Source organism: Seriola dumerili, unplaced genomic scaffold (assembly GCF_002260705.1).
Source record: "Seriola dumerili isolate Sdu_G_001 unplaced genomic scaffold, Sdu_1.0 BDQW01000531.1, whole genome shotgun sequence".
Taxonomy (NCBI): domain Eukaryota; kingdom Metazoa; phylum Chordata; class Actinopteri; order Carangiformes; family Carangidae; genus Seriola; species Seriola dumerili.
The window spans coordinates 336,542-351,592 of NW_019174786.1; the positions used below are offsets into that span (position 1 = coordinate 336,542).

Sequence of the window (15,051 nt, forward strand, 5' to 3'; positions counted from 1 at the left end):
TTGCCATCTGCATTGAAATTAGTTTGATGTATTCAACAGTCGTTTTTAGAAAACAGGAGAGAGACTCACCAATGAGTTTACTCACTGTCTTGACAGTGTTTCTCCAACTGATTCCAGTTTTGAACATTTATATTCAGTGAGAAAGTTAGGACTGATTCCATGAAGGATCTGTGAAATAACACCATCAGGTGTCTGTCGACATACAGTAACATGTATCCACATATCATATAAAATCTGATATCAAACAGATATTTTACATATACTATGGATGTGTATGTTGCATTTCTACAACCTTGTTGAAATGTTAACTAGAAAAGACCAAATGAAGTTTTATTTTCTGTAACAACTGCCCATTTAAATATCACAATATAGTGTCACAACATATGACATCCATTTCTGGGGAAAAATCTTTCTGATCAGAACTGACCCAAAATATTGTGCCTGGATTTTGAAAAGAGCAAACTACAAAAAGATATCTTTGTTGTCACTGGTTTGAGTTTAATAGATTTTCACAATATTTGGTTAACATAATGGATGATTGGCAGGAATTCCATGGTATTAGTGACCTCTGGTGCTTTTTGGCAATCTGTCTACCCTCCATGAACCCTCAACACCAAGTGGATGACAGACTTGTTGCAGATGCCATATTTAGACAGCAAGGTGTTGCCGTCATCCAGTGTCCTGCCATTGAAGGTTGGCCGCACATCACCCTGTCCTACACACACACATACAGGAGAGAAAAGTGAGAGACACAGGGAGAATCAAGTTATGTGCGGGTCTTACACAAGAGATGAACATTTATATCACTTAAAGTGGAGGGTAAAATTTAATTAAACTGACTGTGCATCTATGCAATAATTTCTCTTATTACTTGTTATTATTGTTGTTGCATATTGAAAGTTAAATACAGGTTTGAGTGCTGCTTAACAGGACAGTATAGCAAGTGAATAAGTGAGCACATAGAGAGTTATGAAATCATTGAAAGTTCATATGCCCCTTTATGAGCTGATCATATGCACATTCTGTACTGGCTGCTTTACATTACATTAGAGGCTATTAGCTACAGTATGTATTTTAAAACACAAAAATATTTCATATAGACATTTTTAAGACATTTAGTAAAGTACAACTTCTATGTGTGTCAGATGTGTGTCTTTCTTTTTTCTGTGTATTACCTGGAAACTTTTTCACTGCTGCCTCCTGTAGCTGCTGCACAGTCAAGCTCCCCACCTTAGTGTTGAACATCTCGACCATTTTCTTGTCACCTCCAGGCCCATACATCACGAGTGATTGGACGTCACACATTTCGCTTACTTTGTTTGCGTGCTATGATCCTGTCGCATCTGTTTTCTTGTAGGAAATGAGGCTTAGAGCGTTACTCCTTGTTTTTAAAAAGAGCTCACTTTCGTTTTGGCAGTATAGCCAATAGCCATCCTTCTATTCTTATCAGTGTCGTGGTGGGAAATCACCTGGCATCCGAGCACCGGATCTTGCGTGTGACCACAGGCTGTTTAACTAAGTTATGTCACAACAAAGACACTTTAGAGTTTGTCCATACTTTGCATCATACTGCGTGGGAAGCATTTCACTATATCCACCAAAAACAACCAATGTGTGAATGCGTTTCCTTATTCAGCATCACATCCTGTTTGTTTTGTTAAAAGCTGCTGTGAAACAATTTATCAATCCAACTGAAAAAGAAACCAAAGACTGAGTGACATAATCACAGGATTTTACATATGATTTCATGCATATTCAAAACAATGCAGTAACAAAAATAATACAATGCTCCACCAAAAAGAAAATGAACCCATTTTTAACAGCACATTACTGGTTAGTAAAATGAAATATGAAATGAAATATGGAATGGGGAAAACCAGACATGCTTTCAGTCATGTCATTTATTGTAACTGCAAAAGAGAAAGTGAAAATACTACCCAGTGTGCCACTTGATGTTTTAAAAAGATAAAATTGTATTATGTTTGAGTAATTTGTCACAATAGGGTGAATCTCTGAACTGAACTATGAATTGTTTGGACACCAAATTATTTTTGAACTCCTGCATGAATGCACACCCTGTTTCTGTAACGTAACAGTTCGATACAGATCTATATCGCTCTACAAAGGGGAAATTCCTTTTTGCAGCAAGGCAGCATAAAACATGCCACAATAAACCCACAATCCAAAAAATAAGACAATAAAAGTGCTGGAATTATACTTTACAAGCCATTCAAACAGTAAGGATGTTTGTTAAAAACAAGGAAAACAGCTATAAGAGAATAAAGATAAGAAAAACAAAGTGCAAGTGGCAGAGTATACTGCACTAGAAGACAATTTATTGCATATGAGATCAATAAAAAGTTGAACCTGCTGCACCTCATTTTTGGAAAGTTGTTGTTTGCATGTGTCTGTGATATGGAGATATAATGTTGAGAAAAATGTCCATATTCATTAATGTTGCTTTGAACCAGATCATCCTGTGAAACACTTTATCGATCCCAGGACCATCACTCCACAAATAAGACAACAAAACAGCGTTATTCACTCACGTGACTTTAAACTGAAAATAACACACACACACACACACACACACACACACAAGCAGGAAACTCAACAGGGAGCTTCGGTGTTTGTAGTTCGTGGAGAAACTAGAAGCAGCTCGGGTTAAGATGGGCTCTAATGAGTCTAATGATGGACACACGACGTGTCAGGCTGAGAAGTGTTATAACCCGCGAGACTCGACACTTCGCTTCGTGAACACAGAGGACGAGTTCGACTGTAAGTAACCGAGTATGTCCCCAAAGTGTCCAAAGAAGTGTGTACGGTGTATAAGCGTCGCGTTTTGTTTGTGTGTGTGTGTGTGTGTGTGTGTGTGTGTGTGTGTGTGTGTGTGTGTGTGTGTGTGTGTGACGGTTTCTCCGTGTTTTTCCTCAGTTCTATATGAAGGTTTCAAGTCTCGCAGAGCTCTGATGTCCTGTGGTCACGCTGTGACTCCGACGTCTCTGACCAACTGGTGCCGCAGGTTATTGGACCAGGTAGGCTGTTCCTACACATTTTAAAATGATACATCTATTCTCGAAATACGTTTGGACACGTTACACCATACGCAAATGTAATTTATGTACATATATCAGATTTTATTAAATATGTTAAAAAAAAACATGTACATACAATATGCGTAAAAAATAATATATATGAAACGCATTACAAATTGGCAGTTTCATATATTGACATATAGGCTGTATGTCTAGCCCATAAAAATATGTTTGTTCATGTATGTATGCATATAGATATGGCCTATACGTAGCTATATCCATCCAATAGCCCGTCAATATATGTTATTATATATCTACATATAAAAGATAGACATGTATGTTAAAGAAAAACATATAAGCAGAAATAATTTTTTTTATGTATGTTGTTTTAACAAACTTGCATTCATAATAATATAAAAATAAATCGTTAATATATATGGTTGCAACATATAGTGCCATATAAAGAAATCCTATTTTTAATTTACTGTATATACATATACAAATTTCTCTATCAACTTATATCTTCATACATTCAGAGAATGTATATGTGAGAATAATATATTGCCTTTATGGCTCGTTTCTAACTTGTAATTGTTTTGTCAATTTACTTTTCCATATTTTAATAAAGGGTGAAAGCAGATTCACATGTGCCCAACGTGGTTGTGTCTATGAGTGGCCTTTCTCAGAGGTTCGTAAAATGGCTCTTCTGACACCTGAAGAAATTGAGTATTTTAAAAAAGCCTTGGCTGCCAATGCTCAAAAGGATAACTTGGATACCAAATTAGTAAGTGTCCCATTGAAATTATATGATGTTCACTAACTGAAAACCAAATCTGTTGCTCAAAAATCAGTTTTGAATGCTGATAAAAAATTGTGAAATAATAATGAAAGAAACATCTCTCTGTTTTCGTCTTTCACCTCCTTCCACATCACAGTGTCCTGGATGCAGATCTTCTTTGGTGAGAAAGGAAACCTCTAATCTGAGCGTCCACTGCACAGTGTGCACAGCAAACAGAGGACGGGTCTATGAGTTCTGCTGGCAGTGTTTGAGGGAGTGGAAGGGTCCGGCTCCACGCTCAGACCGCTGTGAAAACGACGGCTGCTGCAACGAATCACTGAAAGCGCTGAAAAACTGTCCAGATATCACCTTTGAGTCTGTGACAGGGGTCACTGGCTGTCCCTCCATCCGAGCCTGTCCCACCTGTGGCTCACTGGTGCAGCATAGCAGGAAGCATTGTAAAAGCATCGTCTGTCCCCGATGTCAGGTGAAGTTTTGTTTTGTGTGCCTGAAGCTGGCTGAAGAGTGTTTCAAGACAAGTAAAATTTCAGGACAGTGCTCCAGGGGTGTTGCCCCCAGACAGAGCTCTATACCCATGTGGAAGAAGTAATGATATAAACAACGCTATGTAAGTGCTTCTGTTTCTTTTGATGTGTCTTTTCTTAATTGCACCATTGCTGTAATTTACATTCTTCTCTGGTTTTGAAAATCTGAATAGAATTGTCACATATATTGTGAGTTTGAAGCATTTATCGATTCATAATTGTTTCATTTCATAAATGCTTTCATATTCCACCACCACATGTTGTTGTTCGTTTCATTGTGTATTGCCTCAGCCTCCTTTTTGTCTTGTGTTATCACTACATCACTGCTCCTTTGTATTAACACCACATACACCACAACTTGGTAGATTTTTCCCACTTCATTTCCTCTGACTATGTTTCCTTGCAGGTTTGTGGGTTGAACGTGTTGTTCAGGTCACTAAACCAGAACAACAGCGCTGAACACAGCAAAGCCTCGCACATGTTTTGGACACTTTAGAGTTTGTCCTGTACTTTGCATCATAAAGCCTGGGCAGCGTTTCAGTATATTCCCCTAAAACAGCAAATGTGTGAGTGTTGTTGTCCCTGAAATGACAACAGGAAAGTACCGAATATACCAGCACCAGTGTTTGGCATGAGAACAGGGCAGTGAACATGCTTCACTTTCTGTTTGTGTTACTGAAAGCTGCTGTAAAACTATTTATGAATCCCACTGAAAAAGAAACCAAACGCATTTATTGACATTATTAAAGTATTTTAAATAAAGAATATGAAGAATATGGATATTTAGAATAATGCAATAACAAAAAAAGTACAACTATGAGCCATAACATTACTTCACAAACAAGGCAACAGACCCAGGTTGTACAAAGTGAATAAAATGAAACGTGAATATCTAGAGGGGGAATCCAGACTTTCTGTCGTGCATTCACGTGACTTCTTGTAACTGCCAGGAAACACACACAAAATAGAATCCTGCAGCAAATAGTAAAGGTGACAGAGCAGGCGGTGTTGGAAATGCCCCAGGGACCTTCCTCTAACAACTGAATCAGCAGTATCATGTTTTGTGATTGGCTCTTTGTATTGGTCTCTTGACCAATTAGAACGCAGCGTCTCAGAGGGATGTTCAGTTCATGTTCAGTGTTTAGCAGAGTTGGTGCAATGTCAGTTTGTTCAGATGTAAATAGTTCAAACACTAGCCATGCCCCTTGCTGAAGACCATGAGGTCAGGTCACACAAGTTCATCGTGAATACATTTCCTGATTGTTGGACAGGGTAAATGACAGCAAAACACTAACATGTATTCAAATATCATATAAAATTCAATATCAAAACACAGTGTAGAAATTAAGTGCAAGTGTAAAAATTTGAGGTCCTGTTAGACCTTTCACACAGAACAATCACAGTCAATCAAAGGCCCAGAAAGAGCTGTAGCACCATCTATAGGTCAAATCTGATTATCCTGATCCTAATCCTGATTAATGATGACACTGTTTAGGTCTGTCTTTGATTTGAATTATAAAAGGATGGAAAGTATTAAGTATTAACTGGTAGAAAACCTGTCAGGCTACAGATTATCTCATGCGTTCAGTATGAATACTTGAGTGTCAAACAGACAAGGTTGGGACATTTTAGAGGTCAAGCTGAGGTGGAATGTGTAATGTGTCTCGGTAAGGAGCAGAACGGTTCAAAAATCAGAGAGCTTTTCCATACTTCTGTTTTTGCCGTCCTTGTCCCCCATACCACCATCTCCCCTGCCAGGATCCTCTCCTCCTCCGAATAGACTGTGAATCACTGTGATGGTGGACAAGTCCTGGACTCCATACTCACACAGCCGGCGGGAGTCTATGCGCAGATCCCTGCCAGCGAAGACCAACCTATAGGCATCTATATTGCAAAATAAATCAAAACAATATCATTTAAATCTCGCACTCGTAGTCTTACTCAATGACAATAGGTGGCTATTTCAATCATGAACAACGCGTGTAGCTCGGACGCAGCCATAAAAGAAAGTAGATTTACCGTCGTTGCTGTAAAAACCAGTCTTTATTATCTTCTCCTTCAGCTGCTGCACCGTCAGGCTCTCAAACTGCTCCTCGGTGTCGCACAGGTGGATCGCCGCTACCACCCTGCCATTATATTTCACAAACACCTGGAAAACCATTTCTTCCCACAATCTGTGTGTGTGTGTGCAGATTTGCTGACTGTGATGATGGTGTCCGACGATTATGCCGGAAGAAGCTGTAAAAATCTACTTTCTCATTCGTCTTTAAACTTATTTACTTACTTATAAACGTACTTAAATATTTACAATCCTGGCGTTTTACTTGAGAGAAAACGTCTTACCAAGATACACACTATAATTCAATCTCAACTCCAAATACAACTGTTATTTCTTTACTATCAATTTTATTGTGTGTCCTTTTGTCAATTGTCTTTTGATCATAATCTCTATGACAGCAAAAATAATATTCATCCACATACTGAATCATATAAAACTCAATATCAAACAGATATTTTACACACAGTAGACACTGGTAGTGAAGCTGGAAACTGTATAAGTGTAAAAAAAATTTGATGACCTGTGAAACCTTTGACACGGAACAAAACCTGAGTTAGAGTCAATGAAAGGCCCAGAAGGAGCTGTAGCACCATCTACAGGTCAAAACCAATATAACAGAACAACAATGACGCTCATGACTGTCTCCAGACATTAAGAAAAATGACTGAGGCTTGAAAGAAAAGACACTTTGATCTAAATACATGATGACACGTTTTAAACATTAATTTAGGTGTTTCAGAGACTGGTGATATTCCATGAGACTACAGGAAAAAGCTTTAGTTTAAGACTAAGGTCTGGAAAGTCTGGTATGTGCATGCAAAGCAAAGAGTATTAACTAGTAGAAGAACTGGCACAGATTGTCATGTGTTCAGTATGAATACAATAGGTCTGTCAAACAAACAATGTTGGGACACATTTTAGAGTTTTACTCCAAACGGTTGCACAACATCAACCGTATCGTTTGAACAACAGAAACTGAGAGAATCAACAACTTATTTTTAACTATTAATTAGTACGAATATACAGATAAGTGCTCATCTGATCTGTCCCCGGTTTGCAGCCATGTCAGTTTGTCACACACCAGTTAATACAACATTAAAAGTAAATGAAAAAAAAAAAGAAAATGCAATTATTAAACTTATTCCCTCACTCTTCTGCATTCAACTGGTTCCTCCTGTCTTCTTTGGGCAACAATGCAGTGTTGCAGAACCATTTGGCTGCAAAATAACCATCCAAATGTGTGCCGGTCAAAATAGTTGATTATTACACAGTCGGTGCAAATCATCAGGCAGCGGAGTGTGCACATACCAGGGTGGGTATGAAAATATGGGAATGTATTCCACACAGGGGGTTACGAGGAAGGTTTTTTGTCACACTAAAAATGTTGCACCAAAAGTGGCACATGAGGCAAATGTTGGGCAATCTCTGGAGTTCAGCTCCAACCCTCTGGTGTGATGTTACATGTCAAATGTGTCTCTGAAAGTAACAGATACAACATGAGTAGGTTTAAAATAAAGTGAGCTTTTCCATACTTCTGTTTTTGCCTTCCTTGTCCCCCATACCACCATCTCCCCTGCCAGGATCCCCTGGTCCTCCCCCGGGCACCGCCAGAACCATATGGATGGTGGACCTGTGTTGGACTCCATATGCACTCAGCAGGCTTGAGTCATCGTCCAACCGCTTGTTATTGAAGATCAACCTCAGTTCTTCATGATCTATCCCAAAACTAATCAGTGTTAGTAAATTTCATTTGTCCTCATTGACTTTGCAACCTTACTTAGAAAACACGTTTACTCGCATGAATGCGTGTTTAACAGATGACCATTTAATCGTTAATGTTAGCTCTGTTATTTAGGCCTGTAAGTTTCGAGACTATTTCAATCCTGAGCATCGTGTGTAGGTCGGATGTTTAATGGAAAGTAGTTTTACCGTAGTAACTGGAAAAAACCGCCTCTATTATCTTCTCCTTCAGCTGCAGCACCGTCAGGCTCTTAAACTGCTCCTCGCTGTCGCACAGGTCGACTAACTTCACCCCCCCACCAGCTCCACACACATTGACCTGGATAACCATGTTTGTGGTTTTCTTGCCACAATCTTCTCTTCGTGCAGTATTTCCGACTGTAATGGTGTCCGATGATATTCCCGGAAGAAGCTGTAAAAATGAACTTTCACTTCCATCCTTGAACTTCAAAATATATGCTGTACTACATTTTTACTTCAGAGAAAACGTGCTCTTACCTAAATACACACTATAATTTAATCTCACCTTCAAATAAAACGAATTTCTTTACTATCAATTTTATTGTTTAAATGTTTTTGATTTGCCTTCCATTCAATTGATCATTATCTATATGACAGCAAAAATAATAATGTCATCATCATCCACATACTGAATCATATAAACTCAATATCAAACAGATATTTTACACACAGTAGAGACTGGTAGTGAAGCTGGAAACTGTATAAGTGTAAAAATGTGATGACCTGTGAAACCTTTGACACGGAACAAACACTGAGTTAGAGTCAATGAAAGGCCCAGAAGGAGCTGTAGCACCATCTACAGGTCAAAACCAATATAACAGAACAACAATGACGCTCATGACTGTCTCGAAAGAAAAGACACTTTGATCTAAATATATAATGACGTATTTTAAACATTAATTTAGGTGTTTTTCTGAGACTGGTGATATTCCATGAGACTACAGGAAAAAGCTTTAGTTACTAACCCTCTGGTGTGATATTAACATGTGTCTCAGCAGGGAACAGATATAAACTCAGTAGGTTTAAAAAAAAAAAAAAAAAAAAAGAGAGAGCCTTTCCATACTTTGGTTTTTGCCTTGTTTGTCCCCCGTACCACCATCTCCCCTCACAGGAAGTCCCCCTCCCGCCTTCAGCTTTATACACAGGTGAATGACGGATTGGTGCTGGATGCCATATACACACAGCCAGCTCGAGTCTTTGTGCAGAGTCTTCCCATTGAACTTCAACGGCATACACTTCTCACTTATGCCTATAATCAAAAATAATCAATATAACATTATCTTATTCTTTTGTCCTTCTTGGACCTGCAGTTTTACTAAGTAATGGCAAAACATAATTTAATCTCACCCACAAATATAACTGTAATTTATTTATGACTATAAATTTTATTGTTTAAATGTCTTTGACTTGTCTTCTTGCTCTTAATGTGTCCATATTCCTATTTTAACCGTTATCTTTATGTTTTGTGAAGAACACTGTTTGACAATCTGTAATATGAAGTTTGCTATATAAATAAAACTTTGTTACCATTATTCTATGACTAAAATGTTATTCTGATGTTTATTACACATTCAGCATCAAAAAGATGATCATGTAAGATGTAAATAAAAAGCTGTTGTCTATGATATGCGGATAATAAAGGCTGTGTGCATAACTTATGAGTCCTCATAGTAAATTTCCTGTACACACCACATGCCTCCATTACTTTCAAATCTACTTTGAAATCGGGTTTAAAGTTTTCAAGTTAAAGGTTGAGAACTGAGGTTCTCCAGTGCTTAAAGACGAGCTCCTACTTCATCCTCTGCAGTGATGGCGCAGCTCTCAGACAAGTCTCCATACCTCCACAGAATCAAAAGATCACGTGCACTCCCTCTACTGTATTCATGATGCACGCTCACAGCCTTCCTCTAGATATACCAGTCGAAATCCTGAGCAAAAAGTGGCCAAAGTGTGGGATATGTTCCGTATTCACTGCAGATAATGTTGTTATTGAGGGATTTGTTTTTGGATTTAGCAGACAGGAAACATGGGGGAGAGATGAGCAACACAGTCCCTGGCTGAAACCTAACTGTGAATACTGAATGCATCTTAACCTTTAGGATACCAGGACAGTTCTGACACTACGGTTACAAATCAAAGTGAAATGGTAACAGTTTTCAACCAGTAATATTAAGTAGGACATATATAATCTACACAAAAAAATCCCTGATCACAGACTGACTCACAGACCGCAGATTAAAAAATCAAACCAGTTATCACATGAAAATAAAAGATATCATCCTTCACATTTAATCACCTCCATGGCTGTTGTTTGACTGTCTCCTCTCTCTTTTTAGTGTTTTTTGTCGTCCTCAGACTTACGGGTTTCTTTCCCTTTCTCACAGTTGTCGTGGCCTCCCGTGTGCAGCCTTCACCTGAGGTCACAACATGCTGGTTTCTCTCCGAGCTGCATAGGCTGGGGTCATTCATTCTACAGTTACTGTGCGGATGCTTTGTCAGAGAGCAGCTATTGGAGGAAACATGAAATGACTTTACAACAGAATCACCTACATTTTCACTGACGTCGGCCTTCGCTCTCTGTTTGATACTTTTTCCTTCTATGCTTACCTCCGCTACTACCTCTCTTCCACCTCTCACACCTTTAGTTTCTGCAGGCTTCACTCTAATTTTTCTAGGGCTACTATCAGTCTTTGTAGCAATGCTGTTCTGTCCTGTTCTGTCCCAGGCAAGATCATTAGGCTTTAGTTTTTTCTTTAGGGAATTATGTTTTTGCTGAATCCTGAGGTCACAGTGTGCTGCAATGTGCTCTGAGTTTGTATTAAGATGCTGTTTGTTGGGCTCATGATGTCCACCATCTTTGTCTCCGCGTGGTCTCACACACGCTGCTCTCTTTGGCCGTTTTTCTACTTCCCCAGAAGAATCCGTCCGTTTCTTCCAAACAGCATCATCGTAGCTCTTTTTTAACGCATCACCATTCAAGTGCTTCAAGTTTCCATCCTCACTGCAACTTTCATCCTTCAGCTGATGAGGAGGAGCAAGAGCCTCTCCTCTCTCTGCTTCGTCACGTCTTCCTTCAGCCTCGACGTCCAATCGTGCGCACTGAGCTTCCTGGTCGACTTCATGGCTTTGATCAGAATGCGTGCTCTCTTTGAAGAGAAAGAACAGAGGTTATTATTGATCAGCACAGACCTTGTGTCAAACTGCGTTTCAAGTGAGCAACAGCAAAGGAATTTTTTATTTGGTTGGGCTGATCTAAAAATCCAGAGGGCTAGTGGGGTACGGCACTATAACAAACAATAAATCTACTAACTCAGAAGTAAATGCGGTACATTTGCTTACCCTTCCTGTACATGAGAAGGTACGCTGTGTGGGACCTGGTTTGACAGGAAAAATGGTTACAACAGCAGAAACATTAAGTTCCCCTGAGCAAGCCACATAAACTCCAGCTGCATCACTAAAGACTGTAGGTTCAGTATGATTGAAACAAAGTAGTTTTAGCCCATGTGTTTCAACCATGTTTAAAGGCAAAGTGTTTATTTTTGGACAAGAAACCTGCCATCAACATCTCCACCTCCACCTCCACCTCCCTGTGTCAGATTGATCCATCTCTAAAAACTCCAAGTATAACTGAGGCTGATGGGAATGTCATTAGATTTGCAGGTGTACAGACATAAAACAACATATTGGACAAATTAAAATTGTGACCTGATGATGAAGTTAGATGGAAATAGACAGTACTGTCAAATTATTACTTAATTTGATAATCTTATATATCATATTATATTAATATAACTTAATCTTGAGGGGAACATGTATAGGTGTATAAATGTCAAGGTTGTTGAGATATTTCACTTAACAAATGTGACCCTCATTGTGGCTCTAGATTAAAGGTGAGGGAGTCACCAAAAGGCACTAGGGCTCATCTTCTGGAGACCATGAATGTCTGTGCATTGTGACTTCATAAAGGTTGGAGGGGTTTTAAAACGATGTCAGCTGACGTGACGAGCACTTTCCTCAGACGATGCTTGAGCCCCAAACAGTGCGCAGTGACATCATGACAACCTGACCACTTGAAGGCAATATTTACCTCAGAGAGGAGTTTCCAGACCCAAACAGAGGCTGTCCGACCTGTGGAATTAGAAAAATACAGTAGCCTAAATGCTGATTTCCAGTTAAACTTGTTGCATGTTTAACTGTGCAATGATTTGTGCCATTTGACTGAGTATAGAAGAAAGAGCCTCCTCACCTTCTCAACAATGGCATCATTGAAGCAATACCACTCCCCCGTTTCAAAAGATTTGATTTCTGCAGTGTAATGACCTCCTGTGAGGTTTCCAAAGTGGTTGACTAAGGCGTAGAGGTCATATTTGCAATTCTGAAGAGAGGGAAATAAAACAAAATCCTACTTAATAAATGTTAAATTAAAGCAATTTTCTGATGAATGTAAAAAAAAAATTTTCTTTTAAATACCTCCATGTGTAAAGTTTGGGGAACTTCAGCTTTGCAGTGAAGCTTGACGTAGCTCTTCCAGTTGTAGTCGAAGGTAAATCTCTTCAGCAGGAGAGTCAGAATCACTGGAGTTTGTGTCATCTCACAGTCCTAAATCCCACAGAGAAAAACATCTGCATTAACATCAGACAGTCAAAAAGTCATTTATATTCTAATAAAGATCAAATTAATTACTCACAATCTCAGCATCTTGCTTTTTATTACACCGGGCACAGTACATCTTGTTTTCCCCGTAGACTTGTTCTTTCTTGAAAAAGGCCTTCAACCCTCCCTCCTGTAAACATTGTATATCTATTTATCCTGCGTGTCCTTTTTCTCTCTCAGTATGAAAGATACAGAACTCTGATTCTGGTTAAAGGAAAGCATAATACCACGCTGTAGGTTTGACTGCATGAATTCTCCATCGTTAGTGGCAGAATCCAAAAATAGCTCCGGGAGTCAATCCTCTTCTTACACTTGCCACATGTGGTTTTATGATTCAGCTCTCCCCTGAATGTCTACACACAAAAATGTTTTTTATATATATATATACACACACAATACTCTCCTCCTTTAAATTTTACTAATTCTTATGTAAAAATGCTGTTTAGTACTGGTTGGTATTTAGTTGCGTGAGGACTACAGGTGTAAACTAGCACATTTAGCTTGTTGTTCTTCCATTCAATATGTTCAGTACATTAAAGTGTCCCTACCTTGGACGCCTCAGGGCTGGTCAGACACAGTATCCTCTCTAAGTACTCGGCAGCGTCGCATTGCTCGTATGCTGAATGTGGGAGTGAGTTGACAGAAAATGACGTTTCATCATTAAAGTATATTCTGCTTCTCTGAGTCTGCAGGACTTTAACACACACAGGCTTCTACAGCTGCAGTGACATGTCTCAAATCTAAACTTACCATCTCTGATCCCCAGATTTTTTACAAAGCTGTGTGTTTCAGCCAAACCCCTCTCTAAGTCATCAAACAGTTTTCCCAGGAGCGCGTCAATGGTTGTCGAACCTTCACTGCAGCACCTGTGGCACAGTGAGAAGTACACGTGGCTTTGTTAAAGAAGAAACCAATGAAAGAAAAGTCAGATTATTTAACATGGTCTAAAACAACAATCTGTTCATGTGAACTGGACTGATCTCATATCCTATCCGACAAATCTGTTTTAAAGGAATAGCTCAATATTTTGTGCCAGACCATTTATCGCCTGGGACCAGTAACTTCCCGGAGTCCCCACTCCACAGTGAGCTTTACAGGTGCTGGTTCAAGTATTTCCTTTGGACAGAGCCAGGCTAGCTGTTTCCCCCTGCTTCTGGTCTTTATGCTAAGCTAAGCTAACAAGCTGCTGGCTCCAGCATGGAGTGGTATCAAACTTCTCATGTACTAACTCTCTGCAAGAAAGCAAATTAATCGCAAACTACTCCTTTAATATACCGCCTTCAGTTTCACTTCATCTAATCTGTCTAAAAATAAAAATAAAACACTTACAAAGGGGAATTTAAAACACTTTTTATTGAACCCCGGAAGTCTTCAGTCATAAAAAGCACCTGAACCACGCTGTTCAAATAGCATGTCAGACCTGGACTGTTCAGGCCATGGTAATCTAAAGACACAACAGGGACAAAAGACACACAAAATCCACATTATCTTATAACTCTGAAATATATGAGCCGTATACGAGCCACTGTGTCACTTACCTGAGATGGTGAAGTTGTCTAGTCTCTCTGTGAACATATTTACACGCTCATGATTCATAGTGATCTCCTTCGAATGGGAGCGTTGACATTTTTAGATTATCGATCCTTTTTTTCCACATGTATGGATATATTCAGCCTGTGGAAGCACAACGGATACAGCAGAAGTTAATGGAGAGTGATCAGATTCACAAGTCAAGAAGAATGAACAGAATCATAACTGACTCTAAGGGATCAATACTTCTTCCATCACTCCTTAAAACTATACAAAAATCACAATGAGAAACCACATTATTGTTATTATGTTGTTGTTATATTATAGATTTATATTTGTAAAACTTAAAGGATTTTCAATCAGCAGAGCGGGTAATGATTTTACAGACATTTTACAGGCACCAGTGAAAGCAGCTGTTGTGTTTGGGTGTTATGGAAACCCAAGCCGCCTCTTAATCCTCCATTTCCCCGCGCCTCAAAACCACACTTTAAAAATAAGCTACAAGAGCACAATAATAAACACACTATAAAGTGCCACGTGTAGGTTACACTGTGTCTACTTACGGTCCGATAAGCACATGAGGTTTTATTTGGGCGTGTATTAAAATGGGAGGGTAAAACACAGGAATACTCACCGTGCATCCTGTCCGATGATCCGGCGTGTAACTGTGAACTTTCACTTTCGATACCA

General features: G+C 39.1%; 2 protein-coding genes across 2 annotated transcripts; one reads left to right on the plus strand and one right to left on the minus strand.

Moving 5' to 3' along the window:
* Nucleotides 1-2,606: 2,606 nt before the first annotated feature.
* On the plus strand, nt 2,607-4,520 carry LOC111235584 (probable E3 ubiquitin-protein ligase ARI8). The gene is made up of 4 exons (XM_022764077.1): nt 2,607-2,778; nt 2,935-3,035; nt 3,664-3,819; nt 3,971-4,520. Exons 1-4 carry the CDS (start codon nt 2,670-2,672, stop codon nt 4,421-4,423), a joined length of 819 nt encoding a protein of 272 aa, XP_022619798.1. The 5' UTR covers nt 2,607-2,669; the 3' UTR covers nt 4,424-4,520.
* Nucleotides 4,521-9,475: 4,955 nt separating this feature from the next.
* Nucleotides 9,476-15,045, minus strand: LOC111235583 (ubiquitin carboxyl-terminal hydrolase 47-like). The gene is made up of 12 exons (XM_022764076.1): nt 14,996-15,045; nt 14,370-14,505; nt 14,161-14,275; nt 13,582-13,697; nt 13,380-13,450; nt 13,059-13,184; nt 12,866-12,961; nt 12,649-12,777; nt 12,425-12,553; nt 12,266-12,306; nt 11,518-11,552; nt 9,476-11,324 (listed from the first exon to the last, which is right to left on the minus strand). Exons 2-12 carry the CDS (start codon nt 14,425-14,427, stop codon nt 10,471-10,473), a joined length of 1,770 nt encoding a protein of 589 aa, XP_022619797.1. The 5' UTR covers nt 14,428-14,505; nt 14,996-15,045; the 3' UTR covers nt 9,476-10,470.
* Nucleotides 15,046-15,051: the final 6 nt, after the last annotated feature.

What these genes read in the sequence shown, in the direction of transcription:
- LOC111235584 (XM_022764077.1), top strand. Translation starts at nt 2,670, where the DNA reads ATGGGCTCTAATGAGTCTAATGATGGACACACGACGTGTCAGGCTGAG. An exon ending in CACAGAGGACGAGTTCGACT is followed by an intron (nt 2,779 to 2,934) that starts GTAAGTAACCGA and finishes GTTTTTCCTCAG; the next exon opens with TTCTATATGAAGGTTTCAAG. An exon ending in ATAACTTGGATACCAAATTA is followed by an intron (nt 3,820 to 3,970) that starts GTAAGTGTCCCA and finishes TCCACATCACAG; the next exon opens with TGTCCTGGATGCAGATCTTC.
- LOC111235583 (XM_022764076.1), bottom strand. Translation starts at nt 14,427, where the DNA reads ATGAATCATGAGCGTGTAAATATGTTCACAGAGAGACTAGACAACTTC. An exon ending in AGTGTTTTAAATTCCCCTTT is followed by an intron (nt 13,698 to 14,160) that starts GTAAGTGTTTTA and finishes ACTGTGCCACAG; the next exon opens with GTGCTGCAGTGAAGGTTCGA. An exon ending in CCAGCCCTGAGGCGTCCAAG is followed by an intron (nt 13,185 to 13,379) that starts GTAGGGACACTT and finishes TTTTGTGTGTAG; the next exon opens with ACATTCAGGGGAGAGCTGAA.